Source organism: Stomoxys calcitrans, chromosome 2, assembly GCF_963082655.1.
Source record: "Stomoxys calcitrans chromosome 2, idStoCalc2.1, whole genome shotgun sequence".
Taxonomy (NCBI): domain Eukaryota; kingdom Metazoa; phylum Arthropoda; class Insecta; order Diptera; family Muscidae; genus Stomoxys; species Stomoxys calcitrans.
This window is the reverse complement of record NC_081553.1, coordinates 236,962,991-236,976,323: the sequence shown is the minus strand read 5'-3', so window position 1 is coordinate 236,976,323 and position 13,333 is coordinate 236,962,991. Positions and strand designations below refer to the sequence as shown.

At 40.0% G+C, this 13,333-nt stretch overlaps 1 protein-coding gene across 1 annotated transcript in view; it reads right to left on the bottom strand.

Moving 5' to 3' along the window:
• Nucleotides 1-13,333, bottom strand: part of LOC106088890 (acetylcholine receptor subunit alpha-like 1) — a 133,407-nt gene that overhangs the window by 38,484 nt on the left and 81,590 nt on the right. The window contains exon 3 of the mRNA XM_013254598.2: nucleotides 10,112-10,321. Coding sequence (XP_013110052.2) covers nucleotides 10,112-10,321 — 210 coding nt within the window. The remainder of the gene's footprint in view (nucleotides 1-10,111; nucleotides 10,322-13,333) is intronic.

Here is a 13,333-nt window from a genome sequence, read left to right as displayed (position 1 = left end):
ATGTTTACACTGTCATTAGCCTGCCATGGGAAATGGCCCATCTGCCACTCTTGCATGGGGCTCTGTGTAATCTGAGATGGAAGACTCAAAACTGAACAGTCTTCCTTTTATGCTCACTTGACTCGCAAATATCGAAATACTAGTAGAGAATATAAAGATGATTACTGCCTGTGCTGTTACTGCTCTTGTTGTTGCGCGATTAAGGATGGTTGGAAACATTAATGAATTAATTAGCCCCATAATATATGAGATACAAGATGCGATATGCGATACAGGCCGAAATTGTTGCCTGTGGAAGAGCCGAATTAATCGTAATTGCGAAATCGATATGGCATTTCCTTACCCACTGCCATGATGGTAAGTAGGCACATTTGAAGTGGGCTTGCGGGGAGTTATTTCTGGCACTGGGACAAGCGCAGCCACGGGGAGCATGACAAACTACGAAACATTAGAAGTTGTAATCAGTCCGAGATTTTCCAATAATGTGTGACCTTTTTAAATCCACCCCCATAGGATGGAGGGTATACTAAAGTGGTTATTCCGTTTGTAACACCTCTAAAAATTGATCTGCGACCCTATAAAGTGTATAAATTCTTGATCATCATGACATTGTTGGCAATCTATCCATCCTCATCTGTATATCCATATGTTTGTCGAAACATGGTTACCTTTAGTAGGGGTAAAGATAACCGATTACTGGTAGTTGAGATTGCAAAAAGTGCCACATACACCAATCTGCCAATTTGACTTCTTGAATCTGTAGAGGGATCTCTTCTTTCCCAATTTGCAAAGTCATAGTCTTCTTCTATGATCTTCCATATCTCTAACAGAGCAATCGGTTCAAATTCTTCCATAGCTGCCACATAAACCGGTTCTTATCCGATTTAACTGCAAGATGATTTCTACTATAATATTTAACCTGTTCCTAGTAAAGATTGTAAATTTTGCCCATGAACATTCCACGAAGGAACAGGAGCAAACTTCTCACATATCAAAGAGTGCAGTCATATTCAAGTTTAAGCTCAATGATAAGGGACCTCCTTTTTATAACCGAGTCCGAACGGCGTGCCGCAGTGCGACACATCTTTGGAGAGAAGTTTTACATGGCATAGTACCTCACAAATGTTGTCAGCATTAGGTGGGGTAACCACCGCTTAAATTGTTTTTCTGATGTACCTGCCAGGAACATCAGAACCCAGGCGTTCAGCGTCATAGGCGGACATGCTAACTTCTGCGCTACAGTGGCCTCCAACCTGAAGCTAGTACGGACCGAATAGTTCCATAGTCTTACGTAAATTGCCAATTTGTCCCAGAGGGGTTACTTCTCTCGTATCAATGAGTACTGTCAAGCTCAATGGTAATAATCTCCTTTATAAATCTGAGTAATCGGTTTGACTCCTCGACCAACTAAAGGAAGTTATTCTTCCCATCTAAATGCATATATTATCTATAAGGATCTCTTGGTATAACCTCCCAATATTCCTCTTTTTATGCCCACCACCGAAGGATGTCACTGATTTCATTTTGTCATTCCGTTTGCAACACATCGAAATAATCACTTCCGGCCCTACGGAGTATATATATTCTTGGTCGTTGTAAAAATCTAAAACGGGCCATGTCCGTCCGTCCGTCCGTCTATCTGTTGAAATCACGCTACAGTCTTTAAAACGGAGATATTGAGCTGCAACTTGCACAGATTCTTTTTTTTCCCATAGGATGGTTAGATTAACAAATGGCCTATATCGGACTATATATAAAGACCCCATATAGATCAATCTTCCGATATAAGGTCTTAAGCCCATAAAAGATATGTTTATAATCCGATTGGACTACAATTTGGCATAATGTTTTGTGCAGAGATCCCAGACATCTGTACCAATGATCGGTCAAGATCGGTCTCTTTCTTAATTAGATAGATAATCGATTAATCGTTATTCTGTTAATCTTTCAAATAATCGAACTATTGGAAATGACACATTTTCAAATAAACAAATAATCGAATAATCTGGGACGGTTAACCGATTAATCGTTTTGATGTTAAAATATATGAATCATGTCGTTTGTCGTCATTTCTTCGATCATTTGGGGCCTTTTTGGAAAAAAATGTCTTTCGATTGTGATGAGAATTTTTTACTTCAGTTCAAAAAATAAAATCAAATAAACCGGATCTATATGATCAAGTTCCAATTCAAATCGTCACACCTATATGACAAGTATTTGTAGGTTAAAGTTCGTTTACATTGGCCACTAAATCCGGATTTCTGGCCTTTTCGATATTTAAATGCTAAATCAATTGTTTACCATACAAAAACAATTCCGATTTTGCTGGATTTATTTTTAAATCTCTAATAAAACCAATTTCATGGTTGAATAATCGATAACAGCATCAAAATATGCAACTGTTGTTATGAATTGTATGGGATATGCACATTCATGTACACGTATGTACGCTTGTGTACGTCACTTAAATCCCCAAAAAACGCAATGTAAACGGACAGGATTTGTTTTTGGATTTAGTTAAATCCAGATCATAACAATTTCAATGTAAACGTGCTATAATATCTCAATGTATATTCCATTTTCTTTTGTTAGACATATTTGTCGATTTATTGGTTAATCGATTAATCGATAACTTCGTTAGGTTTTGTTCGATTAATCGTTGAACCTGAATTTTCCAATAAACGATTAATCCAAAACTGCAAATAAATGTACACCCTAATCTTAATATAGCCCTCATACAGACCGATTTCCTGATTTAGGGTCCTAGGCCCATAAAAGACACATTTATTGCATGATTTTCCTGAAATTTGGCACAATGACTTGTGTTAGGATCCTGCGATGAATATGGTCTATATCAGTCTATATCTTAATATAGCCTCGATATAGACCGATCTCTCGATTTAGAGTCTGATGTTCGTAAAAGCTACATTTATGCCCCGATTGGGATAAAATTTGTCACAATGACTTGTGCTAAGATCCTTGAAATTCAAATCGGTATTTATCTTAATATACCTCCCATATAGCCGATCTCTTGATTTACGGTCTCAGACCAATAATAGCCGCATTAAGTTTTTCGGTGAAATATAACACAATGAGTTGTGTTCGACATCCGTGTCGAGTATGGTAAAGATCCGACTATATTTGGATATAATCTCAATGCTATATATATCGATCTCACGATGTATGGTCTTGAACCCATATAAGACTCTCTTATTATACCCACAACCGAAGGATGGGGGTATGTTCATTTTGTCATTCCGTTTGCAACACATCTAAATATTCGTTTCCCACCCTATAAAGTATATATTAAATTCTCGATTTAAGGCTTTGAGGCTATAAAAGGTGCATTTATTGTCCGATTTCGCCAAAATTTGGGACAGTAAGTTGTGTTAGGCTCTTCAAAATTTTTCTTCAACTTGACCCAGATCGGTCTAGATTTGGGTATAGCTGCCATATAGACCGATCTCTCGATTTAAGGTCTTGACCCCATAAAAGTCACATTTGGGACAGTGAGTTGTGTTAGGCCCTTTAACATTATTCTTCAATTTGGGTCAGATCGGTCCAGATTTGGATATAGCTGCCATATAGACCGATTTCTCGATTTTATGTTTTGGTCCATGAAAGGCGCATTTATTATCCGATTTCGCCGAAATTTGGGACAGTGGGTTGTATAAGGCTCTTTGACATCTTTCTGCAATTTGGCCCAGATCGGGGTAGATTTGGGTGTAGCTGCTATATAGACCGATCTCTCGATTTAAGGCTTTGGGGCCATAAAAGGCGCATTTCTTGTCCGATTTCGACGAAATTTGGGACAGTGAGTTGTGTTAGGCTCTTTAACATTATTTTTCAATTTGGGTCAGTTCGGTCCAGATTTGGATATAGCTGCCATATAGACCGATTTTCCGATTTAAGGTTTTGGGCCCATAAAAGACTTATTTATTGTCCGATTTCGCCGAAATTTGGACAGTGAGTTGCTCTTCGACAACTTTCTGCAATTTGGCCCAGATCGGTCCAGATTTGGGTATAGCTGCTATTTAGACCGATCTCTCAATTTAAAATCTAGGCGCCATAAAAGGCACATTTATAATCCGATTTCGCACAAATTTGACACAGTGATTTATATTAGGCTTTTCGACATCCGTGTCGTATATGATTCAGATCGGTCTATATTTGGATATGGCTACCAAAAAGACCAATATTTTGTTCTGCAAAATTGATCAATGACATATACTTATTAGACCACTTATTTTCCATGCCGAATTTGGTCCAAATCGGACCATCTTTCGATAAAGCTGCTATGAATTTTTCACCGGATTCTGACGAAAAGTGGTTTATATATATACCCGAGGTAGTGGGTATCCAAAATTCAGCCCGGCTGAACTTGACGCCTTTTTACTTGTTACCAGATTTTGCTGAAATTTTGAACATCGAGGTGGTGGGTATCCAATGTTCGGCCCGGTCGAAATTAATGCGAAATTTATTTCTGACTTTAACTCTGGGAACATACCCGTTCAAGCCGAACCTCATTCATATTTACTTTTTTTATACCCAACTTTAATTCTGAATTTCTGTTCTTGAAAACATGTTGTAAATGTTTTTCGGGGTTTCTGCTTTATTCCATATAAGGGGGTTACATATCCCACAGCTCCATAAAGGGGGTTAAATATCCCACAGCTCCATAAACCCGGGGGCTTTTCCTCAAAAACGTTTGTTTAAGGGAGTGCAGAAAACCGGGCCACAGTGGCGTGTTTTGTTAGCTTGGCCATTTGAACGCCTATCTGCGAGTTCTGACAAATCAAAACTCTTCAGCGGGTTTCTTTGGAGTTATAGGAGTATAAATGATGATTAAATTAATGAAAAGTTAATGAAATGCATGCGAACATTCCATCTATGCCATATATAATCCAGGAATAGACATATGTTGATACCCCGCTGAGACCCTTGCCAATTGTCTTTTATCGCGGGAATTTATTGATCTACTCCCGATATACCCAACTCAAGGGGAAGGAAATTGATTTTTTTTTCTTCGTAAGCTGGTAATTGTTAAGGCAATTCTTAAAATTCACTTTAATCTGTTTTTCCTTCTTTCATATTCACTTCACAATATTTGCTTTCGAACGAAAATTCGTCAGGTTTTTGCCAACTTTGGACATTTTGTTTCTTTCATTTGTGGTTAAGAATTTCCAAGCTGAACGTATGAATGACCAAACATGGCTTTAACTGCAACATGGCCAAGAGACAGGCAGATTAAGGAAAACAAGCGGCAACACTCGCATACGCAATTGTGCATAAATAATTTATTGCTTGCCCACATTTCCGATATTCGCAGAACAAAAAAAAAAAAAAAAACAATGGAAACTGGCCATATCACTGGTTCAGGAAAAATTACAAAGAAGGAGATGAATGTTAATGGTCTGAAAAGCAGATAATCGGAAGAAATCAACTTAGTCATACTGGAGAGTGGATTGCTAGAATCGCGTGGGACGTCACTATTACTTAAAGAAATATTAATTTTTAAGGCGTTATTGGAATTTATCACAGTGGTCAATTTGACGGATCATTCAATCACTGGGCCAGTATATTTGACAAAGAGCGCCAGTCAATGGATATGAAATAAATTCGTTTATGTAAAGCAACTCTTCGAAGGCCATTGTTGCTCAGAGGTTAGCATGTCCGCGTATGACGCTGAGCGCCTGGGTTCGAATCCTGGCGTAAAAATCAGGCGACATTTGCGAGGTACTGTACCATTTGGTATGGCAGCCAAATAAAAACTTCTTCACAAATAGAAGTGGCACTGCGGCACGCCGTTCGAAGTCGTCTTTGAAAAGGAGGCCTCTTACCATTGAGTTTCAACTTGAATCGGACAGCTCTCATTGACATGTGAGAAATTTGTCCCTGTTCCTTAATGGAATGTTTATGGGCAAATTTGAACTCGCCTCTCACTAAGTCCAGTGTTACGCGTGCTGTGTGGCATGTGGCACCGTCTTGTTGAAACCACATACTCTCCACAAGTCAAACTCTTGCATTTTGGTCAAAAACAAGTTGGATATCATCTCACGATAGCGCGTTACGATTCGCATCATCTTTGAAGAAGTACGGTCCAATGGTGCCACCAGCCCATAATCCGCACCAATCTGTGACTTTTTCTGGATGCATTGGTAGCTCTTGTAATGCTTCCGACTGAACTTCACTCCAAAATCGACAGTTCTGCTTATTTACATACCCATTGAGCCAAAAATGAGCTTATTTGCTCAATGGAAGAACAGCTCTGGCAAACGATTTGCCAGAGCTGTTCGTTTGTTAGACGATTCCTAGTTGAATTATAGACCAAACTGAAGATGTATGCCAGTGAAAAAAAAACACGAAACGTGCGTGAGCTGTTTAAACCAGTGTTGCCAAAAAGATAATGGCTATAAAATCACCCTTTACATCAGACTTGTTGGCACACATTTTCTTGCTTGCCCCTTGAAAGCGAAGGACCTTAAGATAGCTAACGAGTCATTGAACTTGATTTGAGTATTTCTAAAATAATAACGACCCTGGTGACACAATCAATCAATTGAGGGGGCCAACATGCCAAATCACGTAGCCTATAAAATTCAGTCGCCACGTAAATGCAAATGCAGGGCACTTTAAAGCCATTTTCACGTACACAACAGACGAGCCTATGATCCGCATTCAGCCAGCCATGACAATGCTGGAATGCTGTCTGCAAAACTGAGAATATTATCGCATTAGGGAAAATTTATGTTAGGCTCCCACAGACTCCCCCACCCTACCTACTTCCATAGCTAACCACTTCCATACACAGCAAATCTTTGCCTAGGGGTCTATAGAGCGTTCATGTCACACTTTTGCTTTTTAGGTGCTAATTCGATTTCTTAGCTCAAGCTGACATATTTCCTAATAATGGCAAACTTCTTAAAATCAATTAGGCAGGTTTGAGGCAAAGGCTTTTAAGTCATTATCGCAAAACACGCACACACACACACACACACTCGCATCGCACTTGCTTTGCTTCTCACAACTGTGGCTGCTGGCTCCTCAGTTACCTCAGATATTTATTCATAGTCACTAAGGCCCGATACCCCTGATTGTCAATGTGTTTTGTGCGCAGTGCCAGCGGGTGGGGGAGGAGTGGCAACACTCATAAATCGCTTTTGGTAAACAATCCTTCGTGTCGACGCGGTTTGCATGGCCATGTAATGTGTGTAAATGCCTTGCTGTAATTTATGACATTTCCAAATGAAGTTTAAGTTGGCCACCATCGATTTGAATGGCCATAAATTATTGATGCGCTAGAGTGTTTGATTTTGCATGCCTCTCCTTTTCTGCGGTGGGGCGTGTGGTCGCACATAGCCACGAACATTTCATCAAATCATCAGCCACAGCCACCGCCATTGCCGCTTTGCCAAGTAATTATGGATGCGGGAAAAGCAGAACGCTTTTGCATAAAAGCTTCTCCACTAATGGATTTGACATCTGCAACAATGCCAGGGGGTGGGGTTGTTTTAAACACAACACCGCCACCACAAAAATAAAACACTTTTTGAGGAAAGTGTTATGCTGGCGCTATACTGGGGTCGGGGAGCAATTATTTGAGTTGACATTTGACAACTGTGGGAAGTTTTTAACACGGCGACAATTTCGGGTGTTTAATTTGTTTCCCACGACCATCCCATCAATAACAACTGGTCGAGGGGATTACGAAACTTATATGAGAACAGACAAATCAGTAATGTCCGGACGGGCCGAATCTTATGTACCATCTGCCAGGGATCACATTTGTCACGTTCTTTGACCGATATCTATTTATAGGCAAACAAATGATAATGGATAATAAAATAGCGTGCTTTCGACACACGGACGGACATGGCTAAACCGACTTAGAATGTCTAGACAAAGCAGAATATTTATACGCTTTGCTGAGGACGTCGAGTGCGAGCATCTTTAGGGACAGTAAACTGGCCATCAGGGCAATAATAACCAGGACGGTAAGGTCACCAACACTCTTGCAGTGTAAGAAGGAGATTAACGCCTTCTCTGAGGATGGCACAATCCGCATCTTTTGGGTGCCGGGCCATAACGGAGTAAGGGGAAATGCAAGGGCAGACGATTTGGCAATGAAGGCCAGAGGAGTGCCGTTAATAGACTTGGTTAACCCGATGCCTTATGGATCGACGCAGTACGAGTTAAGGGCGTGGGCTACTAACACGCATGTAACACTGTGGAACATCGAAACAGTCGGTAGGACGGCGAAAATTCTATGGGGTGATCCGAAATGGACATATAGGACTACGAGATCACTTATGTAAAATCAATGCGGCAAGTGATATCATGTGTAGGGCATGCGGAGAAGTTGATGAGATGTTGGAGCATTTCCTATGTCATTGGTAGTTTAAGTCGATTATTGGCTTAGTTGTATGTCCATAGAAGCATGGGGCCGATTAATATCCACACCCTTTTTTCAACCTAACCTAACTTTTATACTTTGTAGGGTTGTAGGTGAACTCATCCATGATGGGCAACCCATTCTACCTTGTTGGATCTCCGATAAATATTTCGATGTGTTACAAAAGGAATGACGAAATCAGTATACCCCCATCCCATGGTGGAGGGTATAAAAAATTTTAAAATATTTTCACAGATTTTCTCATGTCGAATTTTTTTCTTCTCTTCTATGAGGTCTCATTCATTATATGAATTCTGTCGAATTCATTATATGAAATATCCTTTTTGTCTATGGGTTCGGAGAAGCCAATGACTGATGATGACAGCGTTAAAAATTGTCTTTAAGTTTCTTTGTCCACATTATACTCAAAGGGTAACAGATGGTGATATCGTGTGTGTGCCTGCTATCCAGGTAAAATCCATTCTATAAATCCGACCAAGTGTAGAGCTGTAGCTGTATTTTTTAAGATCCATCTCCTAGAACACAACTTTCATCAATCTATTATTGAAAAAATAAATTGTTGCGCTTTGTTTGTTTGTTTGTCTGTTCCGTATAGACCCAAGAGTACTGCCCAAAATAAAAAGTGGATCCATCGCGACAACATAGGTCCCCAGAGAAGGGTATTCGAGAGCAGGGTATGAATATATCTAAGGAGCCGTCGCACGCCGCTCATAATATGAATATGATTATCGAATATTAAAAATTGGGTGTAATTACCAAGGGCATATAAGACCCATGTGAAAATATGGGACTCCAATATAAGGTTTTCGGGGAATAGATTGCGAATATGGTTCAAGTGATAGGAGGTTATCTACTCCTAAAAACACTTCCCAAAATTTGAATATTTGTCAATCATGGTTAAATGGCGTTCAATAAAAGGAATTTGGTAGTAGATAAACCAATTGTACTGGGGAGATACAGATGGTAGTAAGTAAGAAATTTATTTTTCGCGTGGTGCTAATGAAGGCGCATCAGATAATTTGAATAAATAACAACTGCCAGTGCATGTAGTTTACAAATAGCCCAAGTTCTTTACTCCTTCTTCGTCTTATCTCACTTCTGTCTGGCGGATGCAAAAAATGTTGTAAAATTTCGTATATGATGGAACTACATCAAATTTCATTGATGCCATTCTGTTAAAGGAACTTTTAATTATGTATTTCCAAAGAACTTCTAGGCATTCTGTTGGAGAACTGGCTGCAGCCTTTATTCATTGCCACGGTACACATGCCCATACAAAGTTTGCTGAAATGGTTTTGATGAATTGGGCCAATTTCTATTTTTGCCATCGATGAAAGTTTGTCCCTGTGGTCCCCATGAACCAGTGATGGCCAATGGCATTGGCATTCATTTGTTGAATGCTCCACGCTTTATCTTAACGATGACAGATATGATTTATGACAGCTGATGAAGTGTTATTAGAAAAACTTTTCTGCTTGCCTCGATAATTAATGAGTATTTGTTCGTTCTTGGGTTGTTGGTTCATTTGTCCCTTTTTAGGGTTTCTCTCACTGAGTGTAACATTGTTTGAGTGTGCCAGGAGGCCTAGTCAAGTGTAAGTGGTAGAGTGCTTGCAAGAATGACAGAAGATGAAAGGGAACAGGAATTGATGGATTGATGTTTGGAGGCAACACAGTGGAGGGGGGATGCAGAACTTACCACATCAATTAGTTGTGACAAACGTAGACCCATTTTGACCGTTAGACGATCAGAATTATTGCCCACAGGCCTTATCAAGCGATTGTAGTTACTCAAGAGGTCGTCGTATAAACGTTTTGCATCTGGGTTGGCCAGGCCGCCGGTGGCAAAATGTAACGCTATGAACACAGCTGCAAACAGCACGCTCCCCATCTTAGGCCAGGTCCACCCCTGAAATGAAAAACAAAATCATAATTTGAAATAAAAAAACATTTTCATTCAATACAATTTTAAATGGGTTATTATAAATTTTGATCTTTAACCATATGGAATTTTTAGGAATATATAATCAATGAAAATATGATTTTCATTGGTTATTTAATATTAAGGATACGAATTTATTCTTTTAGTTGTTTTGAAATCCTTTTTTACACGCACCAATACTCAATCATTTCGCTTATAATGTAAAGTTTCCTATGAACAGGGGATATTTCTCTCATATCAATGAGTGCAGATCGATTAAATTTTAAGCTCGTGATAAGGGCCCTCTTTTTATGCTACTTGGAAGAGGAGTTTCAACATGGAGTTTCAGCATTTTGTAAGGAGAATACCACCGCTGAAAAATTTTCTAATGTTCACGTCACTACTGGAATCCAGGCATTCGGCCTTCGAATATGTACTATCCTTATGATATGATAAGCGACCGTTGCCGTAAGGTTAGGGGCGCTTTCTTATTGGTCATGTGGCGGCTACGGACACAGTGCTATGTTTGATATAATATCCGATGTTCCAGGCAGTGTGGCGGCTACGGACACAGTGTTATCTTTGATACAATATCCGATGTTCCAGGCAGTGTGGATTATACCCTACCTGAGCTGCTTTTTGATAAAAATTACTGTACCACTATTCCTGATAGAACCGATTGGAACAACGATATCCCTGGTAACAGAAGTTACATAGACTTCTATATGGATGGTTCCAAACTGAACGACCAGGTGGGTTTTTGGGGTGTACTCTAAAGGTCTAGAAGTGGTCATATCGAAAAGGTTACCCGACCACTGCAGTGTGTATCAAGCAGATATTCTTGCAATTAAGGAAGTGGTGGATTGGCTAAGATATTATGTCATTACGACGATTGGCATAAATATCTTCTCAGACAGCCAGGCAGCCATTAAATGTCTGGATAACGTATTTCTAAAAACAAAAACCGCCCTCGACTGATGCAGATCTCTCAACGAGATGGCTGAACAGTTTAAAATTCACCTGTTCTGAATGCCGGGCCACAGACATAACCCAGGGAATTTAAAAGCTGATGAGCTTGCGAGACTAGGAACTACCCTACACATTCGAGGACCAGGTCCTTGATAAATGGTCACAAAGAGGGGGCTGTGAGCATTCCAAAACTATGTGGCCCAATCTAGACTTGAAGAGGTCTACTGCTTTGCTGTCATTGGCTAGAACAGACGTCTCAGTCATTGTGTCCGCCATGACAGGTCACTGTCTAATCGGAAAACATGCTGCCAGACTGAAGGTTGCCAGCAACGACTTTTGTAGAAGCTGTGAGGACATCGAAGAAGAAAAGACTATAGAACATCTTCTGTGTGTGTGTCCCGCACTAGCAGTTAGAAGGAGTTCCACTTTAGGTTCTCATTTCTTTGAGAACCTGTCTGATTTAGCGGATGTGAACATTTGCAAGTTATTGGGCTTTTGAAAGTGATCTGGATGATTCAACGGTAGGAACTAGAAGACATCTTCCTTCTTCTGTTCCTGTAGTATCACAATGGACGAAAACTTGTGAGTCTGATGGCAAACTGCCACTTAAACCTTACCCTAACCTTACCTATGACAAGGTTACTTCTTCAGTTCCTATAAGCCTTGTTTTTGAGAGGGAAGGCCCCCCAAACACTTGGTCCCACATTTGGATCTCAGATTTGTATTCTACTCTCAAATACCTTTCAATTGAGCCCCATATTGCCATGGTCAGTAAGTAAGTCCTGTTTGGGGGTGTTTTGGGGAAGGGAGCTCCCCCAGAAATTTGGTCCAACATTTGGATTTGAAATTCGTATTCTACTCGCAAATACATTTCATTTGAGCCCCATATTGCCATGGTCGGTATGTTTTCTAATTTTGAATACATTTGGTAGGTTTAGGGGGTGGCGCGGCCTTCCTAGGTAACCTATCCAAAATGTGAACACCAAATTTTTGTTTTTAGGTTACTATAAGAGAGCACACAAAATTGCGCTTAAATCGCAGCACCAATCTCCGAGATTGGGCGTTTCTGAAAATTAGAGGAAGGCTAATTTTTGGGTAAGAAATGTGTGCAAGGAGTTAAATCTTAAGATCGGAATGTGTGAGGGCAGTACAAGGTTATTGACTAATTCGGGCTTATTTGTTTGTTGGTAGTTCAAACAAATTACCACATAGAAGGTTTAGGTTTAAGTTGAATGGGAAGCCCATTCCGAAAGGATAATTCATATGGACCGGACTCCATTGTGATACCCTTGTAAGAAAAAGAAAAGGAAAAAGGAAGACTTGTTGAACTTATGATGATGAAATACACTGCCAACCAACAGAACACGGATGTGCCATGTGAAATAACGTCTTGAGCCAGGAACCTGTTCAGAGCCTCAAACACCGTTTAATCGTCCGGCAGTCTAACTGACATGCCGATGTCGAGTGTCTCGGGGTAAACCCCCAGTCCCGTCCCTGACTCCCGTCCCTGACTTAAACGCCCCGCGATCTGGACGACTGTCAGACTCTGTGCTTTTCGAAGTTTCTTGGTCCGTCCCACAGCCTTCCACCATACCAGTGATCCATATGTCAGCACTGATCTTACTATGACCGTGTACATCCAGTATATCATCGTCGATAAATCATATAAGAAATATGAAGTTTAGGTCGAAAAAGTTCGGGAGTTATACCTTATCATAGCTCGGATTGGTCCTATTTAGCTCTTACATAATTAAAAAGTGTTTTAAAAATCTTAGCGGGTAGCTTTATCCGTGCAGGACATACATTTTCACATAAAAGTGAACATGAACATGGTGCCGATATCTGATTATTTATCTTTGTGTACGAATATAACATCTTTTTTGTGAGTATTGTAGGTCGTTCAAGTGCAGAATAAGAATTTCTTGGGATTGGAGAGTAAAACGACACAGTTAGTTCAATTGGTTGCTGAAAAAGCGATCTTATTACATATGTATATCCCTTGTCCTCGTGCCATTCTGAGACAATCTAGCC